The sequence below is a fragment of the Mirounga leonina genome, unplaced genomic scaffold (genome assembly GCF_011800145.1).
Source record: "Mirounga leonina isolate KUSES-001 unplaced genomic scaffold, KU_Mleo_1.0 Mir_101529, whole genome shotgun sequence".
In the NCBI taxonomy this organism is placed as follows: Eukaryota; Metazoa; Chordata; class Mammalia; order Carnivora; family Phocidae; genus Mirounga; species Mirounga leonina.
The window spans coordinates 1,845,537-1,859,059 of NW_023270143.1; the positions used below are offsets into that span (position 1 = coordinate 1,845,537).

General features: G+C 39.1%; 1 protein-coding gene across 8 annotated transcripts in view; it reads right to left on the minus strand.

The window, feature by feature from the left end:
* Positions 1–13,485, minus strand: part of PFKFB1 (6-phosphofructo-2-kinase/fructose-2,6-biphosphatase 1) — a 110,189-nt gene extending 96,704 nt beyond the window's left edge. For 5 of the 8 annotated variants that reach the window (XM_034990616.1, XM_034990470.1, XM_034990394.1 and 2 more), the window contains exon 1: positions 7,721–9,690. In XM_034990616.1, the coding sequence (XP_034846507.1) occupies positions 7,721–7,817 (97 nt within the window). In that variant the 5' untranslated portion in view covers positions 7,818–9,690. Of the gene's footprint in view, positions 1–7,720; positions 9,691–13,099 lie in introns of those variants that run through there. The other 3 variants (XM_034990545.1, XM_034990259.1, XM_034990322.1) reach the window with 3 other exon arrangements.
* Between the last annotated feature and the right edge of the window lie 38 nt (positions 13,486–13,523).

Sequence of the window (13,523 nt, forward strand, 5' to 3'; positions counted from 1 at the left end):
CACAGGTGAATTCTACCAAACATGGTCAAGAGATACATGAAAAGATGTTCATCATCACTTACCATCAGGAAATGCAAATCAAAACTACAGTAAGATATCACCTCATACCTGTCAGCATGGCTAAAATCAACAACACAAGAAACATCATGTGTTCAAAAGGATGTGAAGAAAAAGAAATCCTCTTGCACTGTTTGTGGGAATGCAAACTGGTGCAGCCACTGTGGAGACAGTATGGAGATTCCTCCAAAAGTTAACAATGGAACTACCTTGTGATCCAGTAATGGAGCTAGTGGGTATTTAACCAAAGAATATAAGAGCACTAATTCAAAGGGATACATAAACTCCTATGTTTATAGCAGCATTATTACAATACCCATGGTATGAAAGCAACAGAATTATCCATTGATTGATGAATGGATAATGAAAATGTGTTATATATATATAAGAGAATATTATTCAGGCATAAAAATGAATAAAATCTTGCCATTTGCAATGATGTGGATGGAACTAAAGAACACACTGCTAAGAAAAATAAGTCAGTCATAGAAAGACTAATACCATATGATTTCATTCACATGTGGAATTTAAATAACAAAACAAGCAAAAGAAAAACAATAAGAGAGAGAGACAAAACAAGAAGCAGATTCTTAATTATAGAGAACAATCTGATGGTTACCAGAGTGGAGGAGGCTGGAGGGATGGGTGAAATAGGTGATGGAGATTAAGAAGTGCACTAGTTGTGATGAGCACAGGGTGAGGTATGTAAGTGTTGAATTACTATATTGTACATCTGAAACTAATATGACACTGTATGTTAATTAACTGGAATTTAAATAAAAACTGAAAAAAAAAACAAATAACTTTGGATTAGACATTGGTTTCTGGGATCTGATACTTAAAGCACAAGCAAGAAATGACAAAATAAATAATTAGACATTATCAAAATTAATTTTTTTTTTTTTTTTGCTTCAGAAGGTACTATTAAGAAAGTGAAAAAGCAGCTCAGAATGGGAATAAATATTTGCAAATCATATATCTGGTAAGAGTCTAATTTTCAGAATATATGAACAACTCATACAAATCAACCTTAACAAAAAGACAACCCTTGGGGCACCTGGATGGCATAGTCAGTTAAGTGTCTGATTCTTGGTTTCAGCTCAGGTCATGATCTCAGGGTCATGATCTCAGGGTTGTGAGATCAAGCCCCATATCGGGCTCTGCACTGAGTGCAGAGTCTGCTAAAGTTTCTCTCTCTCTCTCCCTCTGCCCCTCCCACCCGCTCACTTTCTCTCTCAAATAAATAAATAAATATTTTTAAAAAGACAAATAATCCAATTTAAAAATAGGCAAAGCATTTGAATAGATATTTCTCCAAAGAATATATACAAATAGCCAATAAGTTTATGAAAAGATGTTCAACATCATAGTTATTAGTGAAATGCAAATGAGCATCATGAGATATCATTTCATATTCACTTAAGATGGGTATTATAAAAAATGGACAATAACAAGTGTTAGTGAAGATACAGAGAAATTAGAACCCTCATATGTTGCTTTTGGGGATGTAAAACTTTGAAAAACAGTTTGGCCACTTTGAAAAACAGTTTGACAGTTCCTTAAAGCATCATAGATTGAGTTATCAGATGACTCAGCAATTCTGCTCCTAGGTATATATCCAAGAGAAATGAAAACATATGTCCACACAAAAACTTGTACAACAATGTTCATGGCAGCATTATTCATAATTGCCAAAAGTGGAACCAGCCCAAATGTCCATCAATTTATGAGTAAACAAATGTGGTATAGCCATACAGTAGAATATCATTCAGTTATAAAAAGAAGTACCTACACATGATACAACATGGATTAGCCTTGCACACATTTTGCCCAATGAGAACAGGCAGGTACAAAAGGCTACATATTGTATGATTCCATTTGTATGAAATGTCCAGAACAGGCAAATCTATAGAGACAATAAACAGATTAGTGTTTGCCAGGGGCTGAGGGGAAAGGGGATCTGGAATGACTCTAAAGGGTATAGGGTCTCTTTTGAGGCTGATGAAAATGTTCTGGAATTACTGGTGATGGTATACAACCATGTGAATATAATAAAAAAACCACTGTATATTTTAAAATGGTTTATTTCACATTATGTGAATTATATCTCTATCAAAAACAATTTTTTAGAAAGCATAGGAAAAGTTATACCAAGCAAATATTAAGCTAAATAAAAGTAATAATATCAGAAAAATATTTTTATTTTAGGGCAAAATGCCAAAGATACTAAATTACCAGAAATAATTTCCTTACACATTGATAAAGTATTAAATTCACCAGGAGGATATAACAGTTGTAAATTTTTAATAATTATTTACAAAGCATCAAAATTGACATAGTTATAAGGAGACAGTAACAAATTTTTCATATCAACAAGTAGACAACACCCCAGAAGAATGTAGAACATTTGAGCTAGATTAACAAACATGACTTAATTGAAGTATATACTACACTAAACCCAACTATAAAATGTGTATTTTTTCAAGTGCTTATGGAATGTTTACTAAAAATGACCTTTTGTTGGTCCATAAGGCAAATCTAAATAGGTTTCAAAGAACTGAAATCACAGGAAGCTTGTTCCCTGACAAGAATGTAATCAAAATGGAAATGGCAAGGGCACTGATCTGTCAAGAAGCTGGCCAATGGACTGGCACCAAATTCCTGGAGACTTCCTGCTGTGTCAGGCATTAACCCTTTAGTTGCTAAATGGAGATTAATAGGTCCCCACAGTCCTGAGTAAAGGGCTGAGGTGCCCAGGGCAAGGAGTAAGTGGTGGGGAAACTAAGAAAGCTGGGAACAGTGATTATTTACCAAATAATCTGGAAATATTTAAGAAAATCCTTATGTCCATACAATTATGCATCTGAGGAATATCAGTCCTATTTTTTTTCCCAAAAACATAACTTTCTATTTTTTTAAATTTTTATTGTTATGTTAATCCCCATACATTACATCATTACTTTTAGATGTAGTGTTCCATGATTCATTGTTTGTGCATAACACCCAGTGCTCCATGCAGAACGTGCCCTCCTCAATACCCATCACCAGGCTAACCCATCCTCCCACCCCCCTCCCCTCTAGAACCCTCAGTTTGTTTTTCAGAGTCCATCGTCTCTCATGGTTCATCTACCCCTCCGATTTCCCCCCCTTCATTCTTCCCCTCCTGCTACCTTCTTTTTTTTTTCTTAACATATATTGCATTATTTGTTTCAGAGGTACAGATCTGAGATTCAACAGTCTTGCACAATTCACAGTGCTTACCAGAGCACATACCCTCCCCAGTGTCTATCACCCAGTCCCCCCATCCCTCCCACCCCACCCCCCACTCCAGCAACCCTCAGTTTATTTCCTGAGATTAAGAATTCCTCATATCAGTGAGGTCATATGATACATGTCTTTCGCTGTTTGTATCAGTCCTATTTTTTTATCACCTCTATTTAGTAGGTAAATTATAGCATCAGATGCTTATACTCAAAAACCGGAAAGTCTGAAAATTAATGAGCAGAAGTTAAAAAGAAAAATCAAAAGAAAGTGAAAGAAATAGAATAATGGTAAGAAAAACAGTTAAATAGAAAACAAAGATATAACAGAAATGTAAAAAGCCAAAAGTTGATTATTTTTAAAAACTTATAAAAGTGACAAACTTCTGGCAAGACTGATCAAGAGGAAAACGAGAAGATACCAATAAACAATATTAGAGCAAAAGAGAGGACATAACTGCAAATGCAACATTTAAAAATCTGAATATAAGAACTTCAAGCAAATACATTTAAAAAGTGATCTGAGATAGAAAAATTCCTAGAAAACCATAACTTAATATTAACAAGTAGAAATAGCAAACTGGAATGATTCTATAACTATTTAAAAGATTGTATCAGTTAAAATTTTTCTTACAAAGAAGATAGTAGGCTCAGATGTTTTTATTTGGAAGTCGTGCCACCTTATATAACCTCTGTCAGAAAACAGAATGAAAGGAAATCATTCCCACTTCATTTTATGCCACTAAAATCAAATAGAGAAACACGAGAACCATGGTAAAATTAGGAACCAAGCTCATTCATGAACAAAATACCAAATTCCTAAATAAAATATTAATGAACTAAATCCAGCAGTTTTTATTTATCCTAGGACTGCAAGATTAGTTCAACACAAGAAATATCTCCAATGTAATTCACATTAACAAATTAAAATAGAAAATTAACATGTCATCTCAAGAAATAGAGAAAATACATTTAATAAATTTCAAAGTTTACTCATTTAAAAAATCCTACTGGCAAACTAAGAATAAACTGGAACTTTCTTTTTTTTTTTTTTTTTAGAGGGATTTTATTTATTATTTGACAGAGAGAGAGACAGATTGAGAAAGAGCAGGGGGAGAGGCAGGCAGAGGGAGAGGGAGAAGCAGACTCCCTGCCGAGCAGGGAGCCCCGATGTGGGACTCAATCCCAGGACCCTGAGATCCTGACCGGAGCCGAAGGCAGACGCTTAACCAACTGAGCCACCCAGGCACCTGGAACTTCTTTAACCTATTAAGTGAAATCTACAAAAAACTACTGCAAATTTACTCAGTGGTGAAACTTTAAGAACATTCCCTTTAAAATTAGGATCAACATAACAATGCACACTATTAACATTTCTATTCAACAATGTACTTAAAATGGTGTGTTTTTGTTGGAGATGAGTGGTCCCAGGAGCGCAGTAATATAAGAAAAAGAGATACAAAAATATAAAGATGGGAGGTGAAAAAAGAGAATTGTCATTTACATATAAATTATCAAAATTAATAAGAAAGTTTATCAGGTTTTCTAGTTACAAATGCAATATACAAAAACTACAATTATATTCATATACATTACCAATAAACTGCTAGAAAATGTAATTTTCTAAAAAGGTATTGTTTACAATAGCAACAAGAAATAAAGGAATTTCTTATAATGATGTGCAAGCCCCTTCACATTATAAACTTCACTTGAATAACATGAAAAGGTTTTAAATAGATGGAGAGACATACTGTGTTTACAGAAGACTCAATGTCACAGAGATTGATCTTAATTTGATCTTAAATTGATCTACAGATTGAATGTAATTCCAATCAAAATCCCAGAATTCTGTGTGTATGTGTGTAACTTGAAAAGCTAATTCCAAAATTTATGCAGACAAAAAATTTTACTGCAGTATTGTTCATAACCAAAAACTAGAAACTACCTAAATGTGCATCAACAGTTAGATGGAAAGGGGTGCCTGGGTGGCTCAGTCAGTTAAGCGGCTGCCTTCGGCTCAGGTCATGATCCCAGGGATCTGGGATGGAGTCCTGCATCATGCTCCCTGCTCAGTGGGGTGTCTGCTTCTCCCTCTGCCCCTCCCCCTCCCCATGATCTCTCCCTCTCTCATGCACTTGCTCTCTCTCTCTCTCTCAAATAAATAAACAAAATCTTAAAAAAAAAAAAAAAAACAGATGGATAAACCATGAGGTATTCACAAAATGTAGTACTACACAGCAAGGAGAATAAACAATATAACTACATGCAACAATAATATAGATGGCACACAAAACATAACACTGAATGAGAAAAAAGTCCAGATGGACATACACAGCTTTTCAGGCACTTTACACACGTTAATGCATTTAATTCTCAGAACAACATCATTGATTGTGTTCATCTCCTCACCCACTGCCCTTTTTGGAACCAGGCAGGTCTAGAGAGGATGCTCCAAGCAAAGGATGATTAAGATCTTTCAGTGGTAAACAGACTCTCCAGCAAGAGAGATGAGGCAGACATTTTCCAGGGCAGGATTTGGCAAACACCAAGTTTATTGTGTCTGCAGTCTGACATAATTCAATCACTAATGAGCGACTGTCTTGTACACACAGAGCCCATGCTTGCCTATGGTGAGTAGTAGAGTGAGTGGAAGTAGAGCATTAAACATCTGCTGTGTGCCAGGTTCTGAGCTTGATGCTGAGGATATGATGGGCAGAAAGACCACGCACCCACCTTCTTGTTTAAATAATAATTAACATTTATGGAGCATTTACTATGAGCTGGACATTCTAAGCATTTTATATATTTTATTTTCTAATCTTCACGACAACACTATTATTCACTTATTTTTACAGAAATAGAAATGGAAGCACAGGGAGGTAAAGAGACATGCCCAAAGTCACAGAGGCAGGAGGTGGCAGAGCTGGGATTCAAACCTAGGCAGTCTGGATCCAGACCTCTGAATCACTGAATCATCCCAACAACACAATGTGAGAAATAGTTATTAGTTCTGTTTTGCAGCTAAGGAAAGAGAGGCTCAGAACTAAAGTGAGCACATATTTGTTTTGCACCCTCTATGTGACAGAGACTATATTAGGTGATTTATGTGTATTATTTCTGCAACCTGAAAGACAGAGTTCACGGAAATATAAAGGTCCTAACTCTGGAGGACCCAGGTATGCAGAGACTGGCTTGCCTGCTTGTCAACTAAATCCAACAGCCCCTTGGAAAGAAATAAAGTGGTTCACTGGATGGCGGTGGGATGTAATTCTCAGTCTCATCCAGGCTCCTAGATCTCTAGATGAGTGAGTGAAACTGCTGGTGGAGAGAAGGAAAGAGAACAGGAGGCTGTTTTTTTTTCTGTCTCTCCCTCTTCTTCCTCCATCTACATCTTGCATACTATACACCATATTTAATATCCTACATCTTCCTGTATTCTCTAAGCAACTACCTCTCCTCCCAATAGCACTGAGCCTGGACTTCCTCTAGCATTAGCATAGTGGGAGCTTGGTCAGGTGGACCTCAAAATGTCTGGGTCCCACAGTCCACAGCTGTCTTATCTCTGCCCACCTCATGGTTCCTCAGGCCATAATCCTTGGGCTGGAAGCACCTTGGTCTACAACCGTCCCCTGTTATCTGTGGGAAATGGTATACTTCAGTGTTTTAAAAAAAATATTTACAAGTTTTGTTTGCTTCTCCTTTGTCTCTGTTTTCTTAAATTTTCAAAATGAATATTACACAGCAGGCTCTTCCTGAGAGGCTGTTTTCTCTCTCAAATTCCCAGAGTAGCAAAAGTGTCCATGTGTGCCAAGAAGGCAATGCAGAAGACAGGACACCCAGACTTTCCCAACTCAGACAGGTATAGACTTATTAGAAGAGGCTTGAGAAAAGGGAGGAGCAAAACTGACCAATGGCATGGTACTGTTGTGTATCCAGCACCTGTTCCCTGAGAAATTATGCCAGGAACCATTACCTTATTTCACCCAAGCACTATCAGACAGGACCAATTTCCAGACACTTCATTGAGGTCACCAAAATGAAACATTCTAGGCTAGCACTGAACAGTTCCAAACTAGCAATGTCAAATTTCAAACAGGAAGCATTTCAAATAAGCTCTGGATGAGAAAGGAAAAAAAGTGCCTAGTCAAAAATCCCTCTAAGATGGTCTTTACCTAATCCTCATTCTTTCTCTGTCCTTCATCTCTCTCTTTCTCTTATTCTTTCTCTATCTTTTCTGACATTATCCTTTTGTTGTTCTACAGTTACTTCATTCAGCTGCTTATCTAGTCCAACTTTCAGGATGGGTTGGGGGTAGATGTGGGGGAGGGGCATGTCCTTTGCTCTTCTTCTACACCCACTCTACCACCACCACCTTGAAGCCCATGAAAGCAAATCACACTTACAGCCCCTCCTCCGCTGTAGCCGGCTGCTGCCACTGCTGTGTGGAATCCAGATCTTCTGCAACCTGTTTTGGGTGAGCTCTCCCATCTCTTGAGACATCTTAGGTGTCGCAGCTAATGACACCACTGTCCACAAGGTACTGGGCCTCACTTCCTGTCTTACTAGCTGTCTCTTCTGTTAATGTGGCCACAGCAGCAGGTGGACAGAGTTGGGACAGGCAGGTGCACTGGGCTTCTGAGCCCTCTGGCAGCCTGTCTCCAGCCCCCTCTCCTCTTTCCTAGTCCTTGCCTGACTTGCCTGCCTCTGTGCCTGTATATACCAGTGGGGGCTTGGGTGCAGAGAGAGAGGTTGGGCAGAGGTCAGCAGAGGCCTCTGAACTCCAAGGGCTGTGTACATAGGAGATAAGTTGGAGCCCAGCAAGGAAGGCAGCCAGCAAGACAGCCTAGGTCTGGCCAGTTACTTCCCTCCAATGAAGACAGGACTAGTAGAACATGCAAATAAAAGACCAAAGATCATGTGCTTATATCCTGTGTGGGGTGGAAAAGGTAAAGGTGATGGAGGCAGGTCTCAGCCGCTTTCACAGCTTTGAAAAAAAAAAAAAAGGGCCCAAGTATAATGTCAAGTTCTAACCCAGAAAGAGAGATCCACATCAGAAATTCAAGGTTCTCAAGTACAAACAAAATCCCTACTGAAAAATGTACTTTTGAGCTAGCAATCAAAAACCAGAAGTGGAAGTGGAAGGTTCATTGTCTCACTGTTTCCCCCCACCCAAAATGTTATTGCGACGGTTGTCTTCCCCTGAATTCTGCTGCCTTTCCTACCACAGGGCCTCTCCCTCCTAAAATGTGCTGCTTGGGGTCACTCTTGGGAGAGATGGGCACCATCTGATCATCTTTATGTTCTCCCCAGCCAAGGCTAAATAAATTAGAGTAAACCTGACACCTTGGAAAGAGAAGTAAATGTAGCCATTTCTGTGGGGAGAGATAGTAAGCACTGCACACATGGCTGCCAGCTGCCATTAGGTGCCCTAAGAAGAAAGGCCTCATGATCTGACTACAGTTCTTCATACCAAGTTGAGGAGATGGAGGCTTAGGGTGAAGGCTGCAGCAGGCTGAGTGTGGGGAGCAGGGAGCAATGACCTCAAAGTAGGACAAGTCCATAGGACAGAGCCATCCCACCCAGATGTGTCTACTTTACCTTCCCCTGGGGGGAAGAGCTCATGTAATGACACAGCGTACCTGGAATATGTCCAAGTGTACTCTTACTTCATTCTTTTGCAACATTCCCACCCCCTGATGAACCTCCAATGATTGGCTACAAGGAATCTCAACTTTCTTCCATTGAACTAGGCTACACAGGAACAAGCTTTTGGGTATAGAAATCTCTAATCCCTTTCCTCCAATGTTCTTGGCTGCACTTTGCCTTTTAAGAAGTTCCCTAAAAGTTTATTCTCAGTATCCTAGTCTATACAAAGGTTATATTCCCTCTAGTTGTGTATAAATCAATCCAAACCTTCAATACATTTTGGAGCCTGCCCATCTAAATGAATTTACTGAGGCAGTGAATCACAGTGGTTAACAGAAATGGGCTGGGGAGCCATACTACCTGAATGGAATCCCACCTCTTCCCCCATTATGAGATCCTGGGCAGAAAACTTAAATTCACAGTGCCTCAGTTTTTTCATCTGGTAAGAGTATCTACCCACTTAAAGTTGTTGAAAACTCAACGTGTTGATACACATAAAGCAACCTGGGAAATGTTCAAAATACACTAGTTAACACCTATTCCCTTTGTGAAGTAAATGATCAATCACCTCTTTGGCTAATCTGAAACTTCTAATGTAATGCTGGGTATACAAGAAACAATAGGGGAATTTATAACATATAACAAAGGGTTAATATTTATCATAAAGAGCTCCTGCCAATCAATTAGAAAGGTAAATTTACTTTTACTTTTTTGGTTTTGTGATACAGAAGGCCCTAGAAATCATTTCACCTGACCGTCTCTGGTAAAATGGAGGCCTAGAGAGGGGAAGTATTTTCCTAAGGCCCTATAGCAAACAAGTACCCAAGTCAGAACACTGAGGACCTGGTTTTTCCCAGTCCAAGGCTTTTTCTGTTAATTGATCAATTTAGCTTGACTTAAGAATGTGGTATTCCAAATTATCTCAGAACCTTTAGAGTTTTAGAACTAGACTTTGCAAGAGATACAACTCTCTTAATCCTAATAAGTCTCCTAATAAGTATTACTCTGCCAATGCTAATATTTTATTTTTCCTCAGCATTGGCTTTGCCAGCTACTGAGTTGTTTTTTTTTCTTTTTCTGACACTGCAATATTGCATTTTGTATATTTTTGTGTTACTTTTTTAATTGAAGTATAATTAACATACAGTGTTATATTAGTTTCAGGTGTACAGTATAATAATTCAATAATTCTATGCATTTCTCAGTACTCATCTAGATAAGTGTACTTTTAATCCCCTCTATCTATTCTACCCCTCCCCTCATCAACCCCGCCCTGCAACCACCAGTTTGTTCTCGTGTTTAAGAGTGTGTTGTCTTTATTCTTCATTGTTTGCTTCTTAAATTCCACAAATGAGTGAAATCACATATTTGTCTTTCTCTGACTTACTTCACTTATCATAATACTCTCTAGCTCCATCTATGTCATTGCAAATGGCAAGATCTCCTTCTCTTTATGCCTCTTATGCCTGAGTAGTATTCCATTATATGTGTAGGGGTGTGTGTGTATGTGTGTATAGTGTGTGTGTGTGTGTGTGTGTATCTGTATCTCTATATATGTATCAGATCCATTCATCTATTGATAGACACCTGGGCTGCACCTTAGCTTTGTAAATAAGGCTGCAATAAACATAGGGGTGCATTTGAGTTAGTATTTTAATTTTCTTTGGGTAAATACTCAGTAGTGGAATTGCTGGATCATATGGTATTTCTATTTCTATTTTTAATTTTTTGAGGAACCTCCATACTGTTTTTCACAGAGGTCCCATCAATTTGCATTCCCACTAACAGTGTATGAAGGTTCCTTTTTTTCCCCCACATCCTTGCCAATACTAGTTATTTCTTGTGTTTTTTATTTTATCCATTTTGATAGATCTAAGGTAATATCTCACTTTGATTTACAATGCTAATAATCTTAATAATAACCCTTTACATGTAAGTTTTCTATTGCCCACAAAGTAACAACATATTCCATATCCTAGTTGCTCCTTACAAACATTCTCACTAGTTTCTTAGGGTAACTAAGGTCTAGGGAGGGGAAGTAGCTTGTCCAAGGTAATTGAGCCAGTCACATGAACCCCCTTCTATGTTTATAGTTTTGTCCTCATGACCCTGCCAAGAGGCAGAGAGATAATTTTAGCCACAGGAAATCTGAGATAGGAGGCTAGCAAGCTATTGGCAAGGTCTGAAAGGGTAAGCCTGGGGTCCAGGCTTGAAAACCCAAGTTAAAATTGCCTGGAACTGGAACTAGCTAGCTGGTTGTTTGTTGTTGTTATTGTTGTGTTGTTTTATTTTGCTTTTGTAGTTATGTGTGTGTTTATCTGGGTTTTTTTGTTTGTTTACCTCTGTTACCAACTTTGATCCTAGAAGCAGGAGAACTAGAACTAAACAAGCTTTATGGAAAGGTCTCAGAATGGCTGTTCTAAATCAAACCCCAACCTAATTCTCTAGCCATGTCTCTCTTTAGACCCCCATGCTTAAACTGCACTGGCTGACTCACTGAGTCCCCAAACATAACATATACTTTTTTTACCTCTGGACCTTTGCTCTACCTGAAATGCCTTCTCTTTCCTTCCATTCTCAATGAAATCTGACTCACTCTTCAAGAACTGGTTCAATGTTGCCTCCTCTGGGAAACTTTCCCTGTAACCTGGGACAGGCATTATCTTCAGTTTTCATATTGTCTATGTGATTCCATTTATCTGAGCAAGTATCCACCAGTTTTTACTGGTGTACTTCCTTACTAGACTGTGAGTTCCTTGAGAATGGGGACTAGACCGCAATTATCTGAGATCAGTGTTTCCAGTGTCCAGCTCAGGTGCTGGCAAAGAGGAGACACTTGCTCAATGAGTTATTTGTACAATCTATCTCTCTGCCCTAAATGAGATGAACATATAGACAAATAATTCCCCATTCAGAAAGTTAAATATTATAACTGAGATCTATGCAGGGAACTGGGTGGGCAAACTAACTAGGTCTGAAAGTAGAAGGTGGTATCTAGAAAGTTTCTCAACCTTGAATGGGGTAGAATAGAATAAACAAAAGAATGAAGTCCCCTACCCCGAAAAAGTCCAATTAACTGGTTGCAGAAAAAGAGTTCACTCAGTATCTGAGACTCACTCAAGACCAAGATCTGAACCACAAATTCTAAAATGGGGTTAACTCTAGGGAGAAAAAGCACAGAGTGTGACTTCCTGAGGCCCACAGATCCTGACCATCTTCCCAAAGTGTGGGGTGCATAGAAGAATTCTATTAAAAGCATTATTAAGACCATACTCATGGGTTACAAAATCACAAATGGGGTATCTCTATTAGTAATTCTTGGGAGTGTGTGGGTATAAATGCATTTGTGGGGGACAAGGGTGTACAGGGGAGATTGGCCACATGCTTATAGTTTATGTGCTGATACATGAGTATTAGGCCTTCTGTGGCAGCAGCCTAGGTACCACTTCCTTTATAGCCACTGCCCTGGCTCACTATCCCCCCACTATATTCAGCCCCATGCCTGGGGCCCAAGACTCACTGCATCCTACCTAGGAGTGGCTCTCTACAGACCATAGTCACTCCAGGAGAAGAGCAGCTGGAGGTCTGTGGGTGGTATTACCCGCAGAGGCTACAGAAAAAAAACAGGATCACTAATCTCAGAGAGAGCATGGAAGTCCTGAAACATCTCCAGAGATTTGGTTCCTGTTCTACTCCTCTTCATCTTGAGACAGCCCTCTGAAGGAAGTAGGCCAGGGACTTCAATTTCCATTTTAGTAAGGAGGTTATTGAAGCCCAGAGAAGGTGAAAATCTTGTTCAAAGTGCCACAGCAAACCAGACCCACTTTATACACCATTGGAGAGGTGTGAGATATAATCCCTACCATCCAGTTCACTCAGAACTGGAATAGATCAAGATAGACTTCTAAAGGTGCTAGGGAACTGCCCTTTTGGTCAGTGTCCCACAAAGACAGGTGGGGACGGTTGACAGATAGGTAGATAGATAATTAGATACAGATATCATCTTTCCCCCAACTCTCCCATACCCTTTAAGGCACACTTCAAGTAACCCCTATATAAAGAAAATTTTCCAGAGAGCCTAAAGAATGGATTTGGATTTGTGTACCCCTATCTATTTTTCCTTCTGTCTCACCTACCTGTTCTCCTAGAGGTTTTTTCTTCCATCACTAATTATCCGACCACACAGCTTTCTTGCATTTAGACCTTCAAAGCAGGTACAGGGATGGCGTCAAAGAGGGAGTCTGGAGGCGCTGGTTGGTTCCTTGAAAAGGCTGTGGAAATACCCTTGATAAGAGGGGCATGTGTGCACTCTTGAAATATCAGCTGTGTTAGTTGTCAAGGAAGTTCCTGAGCCATCCGGAACCTTTTCTCATCAGGCCAACCATGTGTTCACCTTGCCCCAAAGGTCAGAACTAATATTAACAAGCAACTGCAGAATGGGGAAATTAAAACCAGCAATGTAGACAGGCTAGATCTGGATTTCCTCGGGTCTGAGTTGCAGGTTGGTCTTCAGTGTAAATGGGCACGATCTCTTACTGGACAGTGATTTGGCAATACGAA